General features: G+C 34.9%; 1 protein-coding gene and 1 long non-coding RNA gene across 13 annotated transcripts in view; one reads left to right on the top strand and one right to left on the bottom strand.

The window, feature by feature from the left end:
- Positions 1 to 14,436, bottom strand: part of LOC145730270 (uncharacterized) — a 243,325-nt gene that overhangs the window by 137,613 nt on the left and 91,276 nt on the right. The window lies entirely within an intron of this gene.
- Positions 1 to 14,436, top strand: part of Antp (homeotic protein antennapedia) — a 141,902-nt gene that overhangs the window by 121,831 nt on the left and 5,635 nt on the right. For all 11 annotated transcript variants that reach the window (XM_081981386.1, XM_081981384.1, XM_081981387.1 and 8 more), the window contains 2 exons: positions 3,707 to 4,238; positions 4,662 to 5,057. In XM_081981386.1, the coding sequence (XP_081837512.1) occupies positions 3,929 to 4,238; positions 4,662 to 5,057 (706 nt within the window). In that variant the 5' untranslated portion in view covers positions 3,707 to 3,928. The remainder of the gene's footprint in view (positions 1 to 3,706; positions 4,239 to 4,661; positions 5,058 to 14,436) is intronic.

Here is a 14,436-nt window from a genome sequence, read left to right as displayed (position 1 = left end):
TAAATTTTCTTAATATACGCTTAACATCGCAATTGTTAATTTAGACTGTGACATTAATTTTTAAAAATGTTAAACTATCTGCAAAATCAATACACTTATTTTTATTAAATAGTATTGATTTTAAAATTTGTATTTGTTGGAAAACTGGCTAAGTACCATCAGTCTTAACTTAGGGCGATTGTAATTTAAACTGGTGATATATTTTTAAATGTTATTTTGGATACCTAATTCTAAAGTTTATTTTTTAGATTAAAGATATATTTAAAATAGAATCGTTACGCCATTGTGCCCTACAAATTCTAGTATCGTTTTACCGGTCCTGCGAATATTAATTGCCCCCCAGGTTCGGCGGCCGTCGCACCGCTGAAACCGACGCCATTTACACCTCACCCTTGCTTTCCGTTCGAAACACACCCCGGAGTGCCAAGTTCTTTGATTAAATTAAAAGTTGCTTCCCCACGGAGTCGGCTCACTATTTACATGCAAATCTCATTTCGCCTTTCACCCAATTATTATCGCTCGCCCTGAATTGAAACTGGCCAGGCTCCACGGACGATGATCGCGATGCTAATGACGTGAAGGGTGAATTTCTCAATTCCCGCCTTCGATCATTTCAAACGACTGGTTGAGGAATATCAATTAATCGGCAACCCTCCGTCTGGAGTAAAAAGTTTTCACTTTGTTCCTGTTACCCCCGCCGAATATATCAAATCGGGAACGACGTTAGTGTTCAACTCTCGCGTCGCCCATAAATCCACGCCAGGAAGTAAAAACAAAAAGCAAGAGACTAGAGCACAGGGTACATCAAAACATGTCTGCTTTTGGTGGATGGAAGACTAAAAACATCAGGCGTTCGGATTGGTGCGACATTGGCGCCGAATATGCTGGGTTGTCTTTAAATTTTGATTTATAGTGTACTACATCCTGTTAACATATAATTTTTTACTATAAATTTGAGGCATTTGTACGCCCCTGTTTTTAACCCTTTAAAAATCACAAAGAACCGAATTTTTGGAAAAAAAACTAGTCGGTAATGCCATTGGCGTCACAATGGCTGCCCTTAACGAATTACATGTGTGTGCGAGTGCGGAACCTTTTAGCTTGACAAATCGTCCTTCGTCCAGGACGGAACAAAAAGCGAACCGATGCAATCACTTTCCCTTACGCCCAAGTAAACACTCCTTTTCAATAGGGAGTCCCTGGGAGATTAGGGAGCTTCCGGGACATTTTTCAACAGGATCTTAATTCGTTTTCCTGTTGGAAAAAAAATCGAATTTTATGTTTTCTAATTTCAGAGTGGTTTTTTTGTAAATATAAATGTTTAAATCAATCATCAATTTGACATCTTTATAGTTGTCTTGAAGATGACAACATGTAATGTGATGTGACTCTGATGCCAGGCATTAAATTAGCAAAGTTGCAATATTTTTCCTGATCTGAACTTATTTTCTTTTACCGAAATCCTACCTAAAAATATGTGATGAGTTTCATTGAGTACAATTTTATAGCAATAATTGTATTCCAGGAAAATTACTTAATTAACTAAAAATTACTAAAATTGCAATTTGAGTTTTAGAATGTTAGATTTTTGGTCACGTGACCTTAATAGCGCATCTTAAAAAATCAAAAGATGAAATTTAAAGACTGGCAAGAAATGATCACGTGACTTTTTCAAACAATCACGTTACCGTAAAAAATTAAAATGTTGACAACTGAAACTACACCTCAAAACTTCCGGAGTAGGTGAAATCAAACAATACAAAAGCATTCGTTTAGGTAAAATTCATATTATAGCACTTTCTAGACTTATTAAAACAACTCTCAAAAACCAAAATGATCTTCACAAACTCCAAAAACCATGAAAAATGCCTTTAAAGTAACAATTGTTATCGACGTTGTGCTCCAATTGTGCTCGTACATTTTAACAACTAGAAAATGCTCATTGAGAGGTGATAATCCTTTATTTTAAAGGATTTTTAGTAAAATTGTGATACTTAGTCTGTTTTTGCAGTATTTTGAATTGAAACTTTATTTCATAAAAAAATTTTTCACTTTATTTTAAAAATAGATATGTATGCCATAAATACAAAAAAAAAGTAAGTATTACTTGTGGTTGTAGAAAGATTCGAAGTACAACCATCAATGTTTCAATAATTCATGGTTCATTCAATGTTTGTATAACATTATTCAATTTCAATACAATTGATGCATGATTATTCAATTTTCTATAATCCATCCGATTATCAATTTTTATTTTTATAAGTTAAAAGAAAAATACAGTGAAACCTGGACCAAAGTTTCCTAAAAATCAAAAAAGTAAATAAAAACCGAGCAATTTAGTTTTTCAACGGAAAGTTGTAGAAGACACTGTAGGCTTGTCTTCATAATTATTTGTGTTGGTTCACCGTTTACTTAATAATTTTTTTTAACAATATTTATTGAATTTTGTAATTTTTCTGTGCGTTATTCTCTCAATTCAGATGCTACCTACACAAAAAAACAATAAGCAACACCCTGTATTCGAATAAATTCATTCACCATCGTAGACAGAATCGACGCATGACCGAGATCACAATCTACTTAAATTGAAAAGTATTCAATTTAAAAATACTTTGAATCGTTCTGTAATTGCTGATTGTTTATAATGCAAAAAAGTTTAAAAACTACACGTCATGATAGGTATTTGTCTACATTTTTAAACGGTAATAAATGGTTTACTTATGCCAAAAATCAAAGCAATATGGGTAACACTGTAATTGAAAGGTGATTGTTTCTATATTTGTTACATGCAAAACATTTACTTTACTCTCACTTTGGACTTGATAGTTTTCTTTCTGGTAATTTATTTTTCTTAAAGTTCCTGTGCTCTACAAACCAAAATAATTTCATTTAGGATTAGATACGGTGCTTTTATATCGGATAACTACATAGTGGTAATTTTTTCAATAAAACTACAGATCATTGACCTTAGATGAAAAAGTTGAAAATTTAATACAACATCTTACGGAATTCAAGACTTGCTATTTAAACAATTCACATCTAAAACTCTGTTAAATAACCAAACAAAACAAGTTAAACCCTCGGAAACAAGATTAAACCAATTTCGTCGCGAAGCTATTCCCGAGCCGATTAGTCAGATGCCAGTTCGGCATCCGAGCCCGCTCATAGTTGGCAAAAGAATTTCAATAGATCGTGAAAATGCCAATTAATCTCGATCAGGATCTGACAAAAATTCATTGGTTTCGGAAACAACAACCATGGCTAACTAAAAGCAAGTGTTCCGCTCGCCATACATCTGGATATTAAGCGTGAAACCTAATTATGAAGTTCCATTTTACATCATGTGTCATTCATTTTGTCACATTGGTTGGGCTTTAGTTTTGATTTTTGAACACAGTCATGTTTCGGTTATGGACCTGAAACGATTTCGGAATCGGACATATACAGTACGGTTAAATATCATAATTGTAACGTTGACCTTATATAATATGTAGTGCAACTTAATTTGCGGCAAACGGGTGCTGGCCACGAACAATTGCTCTTATTAAACTAATAATAACGAAAGTAATCCTACTGCCCGTCTCATTGCAAAACATTTACGTGCATCATAAAACATTATGTCGCCCATTCGTTCAATTAGCATTTCGCTTTGCATAATTGGTAAACACGAACTTAAAAAACTAACATCGGCTCTCGTTTGTTTCAGGGCTTTATGACAGTTATTTTTTGTGTTGGCTGAACGAGACGAGTCCCACTCTGTCATCCAGCTGGAAAAGGATTACCTAAGTGACCCACTAGTGGATGCGTAGTGTTAAAATAGTGAAAAAAATGCAATAAATGTGCCGCCTGAAGTGATCCGAGTGCACTCAGTGAACCGGCGTGAAAAGTTTTTCTCAAATTTCTGTGATCAAGCTCGAAACTAAGTAGCATGAGTTCGTACTTTGCCAACTACATGCCGGACATGCGAAATGGAGGTGTCGTTTCAGCGGAACACCAGCAGCACCATTACGGACAGGTAGCCCATGGTGGCGGGGCAGTGCAAACGGACCCTTCAGCTTGTGCTGCTGATCCTTCGGTCGTCGGTCTTAGGCAAGGCATACCTCCCCACCATTATGGTGGACCTCCGGCTGCCGGTCAACCACCCCAAGGTATGCCTTACCCTAGGTTTCCACCCTACGATCGAATGGATATTCGAAACCCTGGATACTACAACGCCCAACAAATGGATGTTACTCAAGGTAATTTTATTATGTGTCACAGACTAGTATAGTCTAATCAATGGTTCTTTGCGTGCACATCATCAAAACTCCTTTTTATAATCTATATCCAAAGTGCATGAGTTAAGAGTCTGAGAACCATTCAAGACAGTTTTTTAGTACTCTTGTAGCTTGTGTTGATGACTTTCCAATGACATTCAAATATTAGGTATATTTATAAATATAGAACTTATTTCGATTGATATTTGTCTAGTTAAGCAATCTTTCTGCCTTGATATTTCCAGTTTGCTGGAAACGTGATCACCAACAGTAAGTTTCTTTCTCTTTATGTTTAGAAGCAGGCAAAGATCAATTGATTCACCTTGTAAAACTTCAACTGTAAAACCAACAATACCTTGAATCATAGGCTATATTTTTAAAGACCGACTTTCTTTCTGGAACTAGATTGTGTACCAGGTTACCGACCGGACAGTCCCACTAATATGGGACCCATGGACACAGCCACAGCGAATGGACACCAAACTCCGGTGGTGTACGCTAGTTGTAAGTTGCAAGCGGCCGCGGTGACGCAGAACGGGGTTCTGGGACAGACGGGTAGTCCGCCGTTGGACACGTCCCAGAACCTCCATATGGGCCACCATATGCAGGAGCAGCATCCGCAGCACCATCAGCAACACCACCAGCAGCATATGATGTACGGCGGCCAACAGAATCCCAACATACATCAACAGCAGCATCAGCAGCCGCCCATGCAAGGCCAACCGCAAGGGCAACAACCACCCAATAATACCGCGTCAGCGTTGCCTAGTCCTTTGTATCCTTGGATGAGGAGTCAATTTGGTGAGTTCTGTTTGATTTTGTAATTTAATTTTGACCAAGTTTCATGCTGGAAAAATAGGTACTACTTTAGTAATTACTAATTAGTCCAAAACCTTTATTTCAATATATGAAGTGAAAACTGACATAGATGGGGGTAGCGCACAACACCTAGTGGCATCTGTACTTAACGCAAGGAATTAGAGTACGAATGGTTTTTCCAGCTCCATAGATGTCGGTTCCTTCGGTTTGGGCCAAAATAATTGTGTATATGGACCTTTTTGGGTGTAGGACGAATGATTTATTAAACAGTCCGTGAAAACACCACTCGTACTTTAACTTGGAGAGTTAAGTATAGATGTCACTTGCTGTTGCACGCTATTAAACCCAACAAAAGTATGCAGTAATAAAATATTCTTATAATTCCTATTAAAAAAAACTCTGTTTCAGCAATTTTTGAAAACAATAAGTTACAAGCATGTAAACCATAATATTCCATAGAAGGCTCAATGAATGTGACGGATAAGAGCAGTTTTATATTAATTAGGGTCTAACAAGTTGCTAACAAAGCATGGACAGGCACTTAACAGAAACGATAGACACTTGAAGAATACAAGTCCATTAAAAAAGGCGTCACAATGTTTTAGACAGATGCGAACTGCTTTAAAGACTGTAGACAGATGAAGAGAATTGAAGAACAACACGGTTGACATTAGAAAGAGCTAAAAAATAGTTAAAGTAAAGTAAGATAAGTGTTAGTAAAAGTAAGACCAAGAATCAACCGGTTGTTTTGGAAGTAAAAATCTATAAAATTATACCTCATATCATACAATGTGTTCTCGATTCTCTACATTGAGATTCCAACATTGAGAAACATTAGAGAATGTAGTGACGATTTCAGATCCGAGTTCTTAGAGAGACATTAGTGATCGGGCTATCTAGATATGTGCCTTATAATAGTGCCAAACATTTTTACCTGTCTTAAGTAGTTATAAAGCTTGCTTTCAGTTCGTCCTATCAAATACATCCACTTTTTCTCAATATCAGACCAAGTTTTTCTCATAACAACCAATTGATGCTTGGTTTCACTCTTACTTAATTTAATTAGGACATTGAAAGAAGAAGCATATTCTTCTTCTTATTTGGAAAAATAATTGACAGACACTTTAAAACCAAAAACATTTTCTTTTTAAATTGCTATCAAAAGTAGAATATACAAACAGTAGAATCTCTTCTAAGATTTGTTGAGTTCTGCGAATATTGCCTAATATCTTTCTGAAAATTCTCTGGTATATGGTTTTGGGTACCAAATTAACCACCGTGACTAGAGTCTTTCTATTGCACAACAACCTTCAACTCCATTATTGTAAAATCCTTTTACCTTAATCTACTAAGGTGTACAGTGTCAATCACTCAGGTGGTAACCCATACAAAACCGCTCCTAATCTTGACACTTTCCTATTTGAAATTTATTGGGGGTCGCTGAAGGTTGATTCAATTTTGCATAAGACGGATGTCTCAATTTACAGTACCTGGTAGGGTTCCTTGAGGTACCCTAGAGCCTGTTCAGGTTGTAATTTATTGCCGGCATCAAGACTACATAGCTGGATTTCCTTTTCTATGTTGATCTATCTCTAATCCCTTTTAATTCTGACTTCCTTATCAAGCCGACCTAATTTATCTCCAATTGAAAAATGTGGTCGGATTGAGAGTGAGATATCATATACACCAGGATCAGTGGTTGTCTGTGGAAGGTTGTAAATCAAAAGATTAAACTATGCGGGTCTGTGAAACCGACAATAATGTAGTTGTCCAGCTGTTAGACCACTTGTATTTGGATTTTGAAATATTGCCCCTATTTGGTTTTATTGCTCTGCCGTTCATGCCCTATTTGCGAAAATTGCTCAATATTCTAAAGTAGTCCTCGTCGTGGTTTCAACCTGGATAAACGCGTTTGTGAGTGCGTGGTAAAACAAGAAATCAAACAGTTGAGATTGTGATACAAGAGCCTGCTGCGTTTAAAACCCAGATTACGGACGATTGATATTGCTCAATAGGTGATTAGACGGGAAAGCAATAATATTCACTTGCGATGATTTACGATCTTAAATTAAACGGTCGTTTGCTGCTGAATAAATACATCTTATTGAGATATTGTGGCAACTGGCTGGCTAGCTAATTAATTTTCAAGGTGCGCTATAATTTTAGGAATCTACATTTTTCCGCTTGCCAATTAAAGGTAACTGCATGCAACATCTATCATTTTATTAGTTTGTAGTCAATTTACTCAAAAAATCAGTTGCAAAGTAGAAGGAATCGGTGTAAAAGACTTTTCCTATGTTGTTGAGCGTGCGAATGATAAAAGGGTATTCAGAAGCCGTAAAATTACGTTTAGAGCAGCTATAAAGTAACGATTAAACTAATAGAGCCTGAATTTACATCTGTTGGCAACCATAAGCACCGTAATAACAATATAACCGCCACGGTGTATGGACTACTTGTTGAGTTTGAATTTATGAACCGGGAACGGAGCAGGCGATGTTGCCAGATTTTTCACTCATATTTTCTTAGGAAACTTTTCTACCAAAATAATTGTTCTGAGGATTCACCGGCAGAAAACCAGCATCATATTATAGTATTTCTTTGGCTAGAATATTTCCGATTTTTCTGGTGGTTAATCAAAGTAGGATTCACCAGGAGGTTCTTCAGTTGATTAAAGGTGCAGTGTTTAACCAATTAAGTAAGTTGCTGGTTTCAATCACAAAATGATTCCTCCAATTTTGTTTGACAAATAACTTGACTGAACTTAGATAAAATTCAATTATTTAAGGGATTTAAAGACCGATGTGGCAACAGGGGCGATAAAAACCCTACTCCGTGCAAATCCGAGCGCTCCCGACGCCATTAAATAAGCATTTCGGGTGATAAATGGCGACGCGTTGAGATTTGATAGTGCTGTAAATTATTTAACTCTTTTCAAGGGGTAATTATTAAGTTGTAATATCGAATTAAATGGTCTTTACTGTCTTTACCAGGGATCAGCAGAATAATAATTTAGAAAAACGGAGAAAATTATCTGAAAGTTGCTCGGAAACGTCTGAAAAAGTCAAAGTTTTTGTTTTAGTAAAAGTAGTTAAAATTACAAATGTACGCTAAATTCAGGACAAATGTCTGTGGTGTATAAATTGTGTTTTTCAGTTGTCAACAAATTAAGTTAATCTTTATTGAAGATTATTCTTTAGTGTGGTGCAAGCATTAAAAAAATGCTTTGAACAATATGTCACTTAAATTAAATACTAGCTTATCATAAGAAGTTATATTATTTTTTGTTGTAAAGATGCCCAAATTCAGCCTAAACTAACAAGATTAAGCTAAAGGTTACTTTGACTGTGACATTTCTTACAGCATCTGTCACAGTCAAAATAACCTTTAACTTAAACCTGCTTATAGTGATACGACAGCTTAAAACCTTCAAAATTAGCTTGAAACATTTTAAAATAGAGCCTAAATCATAATCAAACTAAGACTTCCTTAATTGCCCTAAAACCTCCAAAACAAACCTGAAACAGTCTAAATCCAATTTAGATTTAGCATTTAAAACAGTCTAAATTTAGGCTAAGCTTGAAATGCGCCAAGTTTGCATAAAGCTTTCAGAATAAGCTTAGGCAGCCTAAATCGCTCTACATATGGGATGAATCAAAAGGTTGAAGCTTCCATAACGAGCTTAATAAAAGCGCACCAAATTATCATAAAGCACTTTAGATTACAGCCCAAACCGCCATACATGGCCAAAATCAGCCTGAAACTGTCAAACGCTCTAAATATGAAATGAAGCAAAAAGTACTAAATCAGAGTAAAAATCACATAACGAGCTTAAAACGCTTGTAAATTAGCTTAAATCACTTTTACAGTAAAGACTACCAAACATTGGCTAAAATGGCTCTAAAACACTGATGTGAATAATAAGACAAAATGTACTAAATCAACGGAAAACGCACTAAATATTTCTGAAGCTTCCAAAAGTAGCTTAAAACAGCCTAAAACTCTTAATTAGCATAAAACACTTTAAATTACAGCCTAAACCCTCATACATGGTCCAAATCAGGCTAAAACTGCTGAAATAAGAAGCAGCATCAACGAAATCAGCCTAAATCACTGCAAATTACCTTAATATATCCAAAATGCGCATGAAATGATTGTATAAAGACCGGCCAAAATGTCCTAATTTAGTCTAAATCCGGGTAAATTAGCAAAGTGATCTCAAAATGTACTAAATCAGCTTAAAGCACTCTAAATTAGCAATTCCCATAACCTGAGACTAGCCATTAGCATTTTTTTTTTATCAATAACCACAGTTTTGTCATATACTTGTGTATTTTTTTACTTTTAATTAATCTTATTTTGTTTGGTTATTTCTCATTTCTAGTGGTCTAAAAGAATTCAAAAATGTCAATTTAATCGAAATAGTACTGACATCCGCATTTCTAGTGAGTAATGGCGCACCAAATCAAGATTCACCTTTGTAAATATAATTTTGCCGATTATTTAATTTATTCTGACCTTTTATTTACTTCAACTCCATTTAAAAGGAGCGACCAGTTTGATCACAGTTCTCAAAATAATCTTTTATCGAATTTTATGGTTAAATAAGTATGAATATTCATTAAGCTTTTATTTATCATTAAATATTTATATCCATTCGTTATTCTCTGAATAAATCATTTAGTTGCAGGTTCTTCGTCATAATTGTCATTATCCATTTTTTCTAGGACTAAATTTATATTAGAGATCAGTTCTAACATGATTTGAATTGTTGTGCAATCGTTAGTAACGGTTACACCAAATAAACAATATGTTCAATAGGCAAGATATTGGTGAGAACTACAGTTCTAATTAGACTGTGGTGGTTCTTTGAAGTAAAATAAGCAGAATTTCTTGGTCTTTTTCTTGTGGGTGCAATTTTTCATCTGCCAAAAATGCCTCAAAACAGCCGGTCGATTAAAACCCATCCACTCCTCCGTCTCCCAAACTTATGACACGTAAAATTAACGGGCAGTACCGGTGCTTCCTACTCAATAATAACCCATTTGTATGTGACAGGGCACGTTACTTTCTTGTCCCATATTACAAATGGATTCTAATTCTGGGGCCTGGTAAATGAGAGCCACCGAAAGTGTTTCTCCAAACATCCACTGTATTATTAATGTTATATCAAGAAATATTAATAACGCCAAGGCGTAACGTATTTGTCTTCCTGTGAGTGATGTCTGGAGTGAGAAAAAAAAATGGGATGTCCCAGTTTAGAGGCGAAAATAGTTTAGGACGTAAAGATATTAGAGAAACGGTTCAAATAAGACTCAATTGTCTCGTGGAAGATTAATTACCGGCAGGACGGCGAGTCGTCCTCTAGTGCTGGTGTAATAATAACCCATTAATATTCATGAGAGGGATATGTCGACCCATATCAAAAGAAAAACGTGGAAAAAAGCAGCTTGCGGAAAGCTAGATGACGCAAACGGCAATGCGAATCGTAATTAAACCAGTCACAGTCTGACCGTCCTTTATACTCGATTCTTTAGCAGCTGAATAAATCCCGAAAACGTAAAATGGGAGAGACACCCTATTATTTCGTAGATTATACAATTGTGTGTCGACGCACAATACTGGGCGATTTTTCATTGTCGCCCCTCTATTGTGGGAGAGCCGCCAGTGATATCTCTGTTAGGTTTTTGATGGAAATGAAACGTTCACTTGGCGGTCGTTAGTCATTTTTTAGTCATTTAATGAAATGTTAGATACGAAGTTTTTGTGCCAGACTTTGAATAATCGTAGTCATTAGTGGGGGGATGATTTTTTTTTTGAGTAAATCAACTTTGAGTTCAGTTCCCAGGACTCTTATTATAACTGTAAAATTACATATTAGTTAAAAAAATGCGTTCAACATTAAAAGACATAAATTTACCCAGCTTATCCAGTCAGCTCTGCGGGACGTGCAGACTGAACAGTTAGTAATAAATCTCGGTATGATACGTATTAATTTATTATCTTCTTTTCTTCATAAATTAAAAACTGAGAACGGTTAATAATTTATTTATTACGGCGCTGCTGAAATAAAAAGTAAACATACTTAGCGATGCAAATTTATTCAATTCCGTGACTAGATATTTAGATTTTTCATTAAAGTTTTTTGCTTACCTTATCCCCTTTAGGTATGTGTACCTAGTTAAAAGTGCATTTGCCTTAATTGGTGAAAAAGAACCCAAAAATTCTCTCCCCAATTAAACACACCAAAACTAAAAATCAATCTCGTGTACCTGTTTCTTGTTAGACAGCGACCTCCCAACAACCCATAGCTCATTATAGGTGCCGCAATATGGTAGATTCGGTTTCTAAAACTACCATGAATCTTCCTGCATGACAGCGTATCTAATTAGTAACAAAAATGCCTTTCGGATCCAACATGGCGGCCCCCTTGCTTATTTTAATAGAGCCGAATGGGAATTTTTTCTTGTTGAATTTTTAAAGAGCTCCCACTCCTTGTGATTGCTTTAACTTATGCTAATGTTTATGCCTTGGGTTTTCGTTAGATAAACTATTTAAATGAGTAATTGTATCTTTATGTACACTTAAGAATTAGAGTGATTTAAGTTTTGTGTTTTTAAAGCAGTTCTAGCTCTAAGACTGTTAAAAATTGATTTAAGTTAACTGGAACTTTGTTGTAAAACTCATGTCAGTAATTTATCTGTCATGAAAATACAGTAAAATCCAGTGTGCCTAACACAGATCAGAAGGATTACACATAATATTAAAGAGATTTGAATGTCATTGTTAGAAAACAAAGTCTCAAAGTACCCTAATATGTCGAAAACCACGCTTACAAAAAATAATTATTGTCAAATCTACTTTTTATAATGTATTGGAATTATACAGGATGCTGAATAAAGTTTTTAAACGGGATTGTAATTGATAATGATTTATTTTCGTAAACTGCTGTAAATTTAAAGTTAACTTTTTATTACATGCTTTTTATTACCTAAAATCCGAACTAAAATCAATAATTTTATTATATTGCAATTTGCAATATAAAAAGACCAAAAATATGATGTTGAACCAATTTTTGCATCATAATGTCACAGATTTCGCTTCAACAATATTCAATATAAAAGTTCCTAGATAAGTAAAGAGAAACTCACAAAAAAAGAACTCAACATGTCTGATCAAACTGTTTAGTTTGATATGCTTAGGTGTCAAATTTACAGCATTTTAAGAAAATAAATCAAATTCAATAAATACCCATTAAAAAATAAATCAACTTTGATTGATGTACTTTAATTATGGTGCACCCTGTATCATTCCAATAAATTTTAAAACATAGATTTCAGATTTTTTTACCTCTTTTATACAGAGACTTTTTTGGTGTGAAATGTTAGGGTGGTCCGGGAATAAGAGTAACTTTTACAATTGTATACCAAATAAAGTGTTTTAGAAGACAATACACTTTTAAAAGTGGCGAATCTGATGATTTTTGGTAAAGTCCAAATTCTCCCACTTTTACACTAATTAGTAATTAGCCATCTTTAATGGTTTTGCAGTTAAATTTTGTATTGCGCATCACAATATGCCAAAATTGGCTTATGAAATACAGTAGGATGTTTTTCAAATAACAGTTTTTAACAGATTTAAATTAAAAAATTTGTAAACAATATATTATAGTTTCTTAAATTCTTAAGTTAGGTTAGTGTAACTAAAAAGAAGAAAAAATTACATTACCAAACGTAACTTAAACAAGAAAACACTTACGTAACCTAACCTAAGAAGAAAAATGTTTTTCTTCTTAGGAACAACTTTCAACATTTTTTCAGTAATTGAAGCGAATATACATTTCTTTAGCCAATTTTATTTTACTTACATAATCTACCCCCATGAACTTTAGTATAAGTAGTACCACATTTTCAGAATTCTGGTTTTTCGATAATGAAGCCAAGATTCAAAGAAAAAAAACAGAAACAAGTCAACTTAATTTTCTGCAGTAGAAACCACTATTTTTGGTTTAATTTTTGGATTCTCCATCGAACTCTAAGTGTTTTGCGTGTGTCTTAGCGTATACTTAATCAAAAAGACATTTCCACGTAAGAACATTACCAATAAATTTAGATTATCCTTTAAAAATAGTCCTAACTAAATCATAATGTATTAAAACTTCTCAAACCTTTATTCTTGGATCAGCTGTCTCTTCAGTAAATTGTTTACTGGTTTATTGAATAAAAGTAGTACACGAGGATGGTCAACAATAACATTTCCAGTGTTTTTTCAGAATATAATTTATGCGTGCCTTTACGGATATAGTGTAGTTATGTCAATTTTATGAGTAAACGTGCTTGTGTATCTATATGAAGGATACACAAGCACGTTTTCCCATCAAGTCTCATTAAACCATTTTCTTGGGTTTGTTCTGGTTCTGGATGGGACTCTTCGACCTTTCTAGTATTCCGTAAAATCACCTACTGTCAGTAATAGTATAATTAATTGCAGAATAACCAGCTACAATTGCTTACTCCTTAGCACTGAAATTTCTCGTAATAGAATTTGTCTGTAAGCTTTCAAAAAACATTACATTGACTACACATCATTAGTTTCAGTTTCTACGTAGTTCCTTTAGATCCTATATTTACCAATTTTATTGCATTTATCATAGAACACGGTCACTTTATACTCCTTTGAAATTGTTAAAAAACAACTTTAAAGTATGTTTTTCCATTACGGTGTGTTTGAAATCGACAAAAGTGTACTAATCCTGTTGGAACTGAGTATAAATAAGTTAGCAGCAGAATCAGTTCATTTTTCCAAGTCGAGTCCTTTGAAGTCGAGACGAGAGGAACACATTAATATTGCCAGCAGCAGCTTCTTTTTAAAATTCAGCCGATTCCCCAAAGGTTTTTCGTTTATCTAATTAACGATATTAGATTCGGATGGTGCGCGCTGTGATGAACGCGGCCAAGCCTCGAACAAGACGTGTAATTATTTTCGAACGGTCCGTTTTAAATTTGATTTATCTCTACACAGACATGAAGTCTGATTAGGTTGAACCGTTGCTCTTCTTTTATCTTTAATTAGCGCCAACTTTGCTTAAAAACTTTGTTTTTAGTTCTGGTCGCCAAAAAAACAATCCGCCCATTAATAAAACCGTCAGCATCCGACTCAAGATGGCGTCTTCAATTATTTTTCTACTCTCACCCCCGGGTGAAATTTAGGGGGTGAACCGACACGAAAACGGAGTTAGGGAGATTGACAATGACGAATGGACGCTTCCGTTCCTAGACTATTTTCCCTTCATAAGGGACCCGGAGACTTGACATGTGTTGCGCAAAATTCCGTCGTCTTCTAGGTGTTTTGTCTGGGGAGG

Source organism: Ips typographus, linkage group LG6 (genome assembly GCF_016097725.1).
Source record: "Ips typographus isolate SLU linkage group LG6, UJ_Ityp_2.0, whole genome shotgun sequence".
Taxonomy (NCBI): Eukaryota; Metazoa; Arthropoda; class Insecta; order Coleoptera; family Curculionidae; genus Ips; species Ips typographus.
This window is presented reverse-complemented; position numbering and strand designations above follow the sequence as displayed.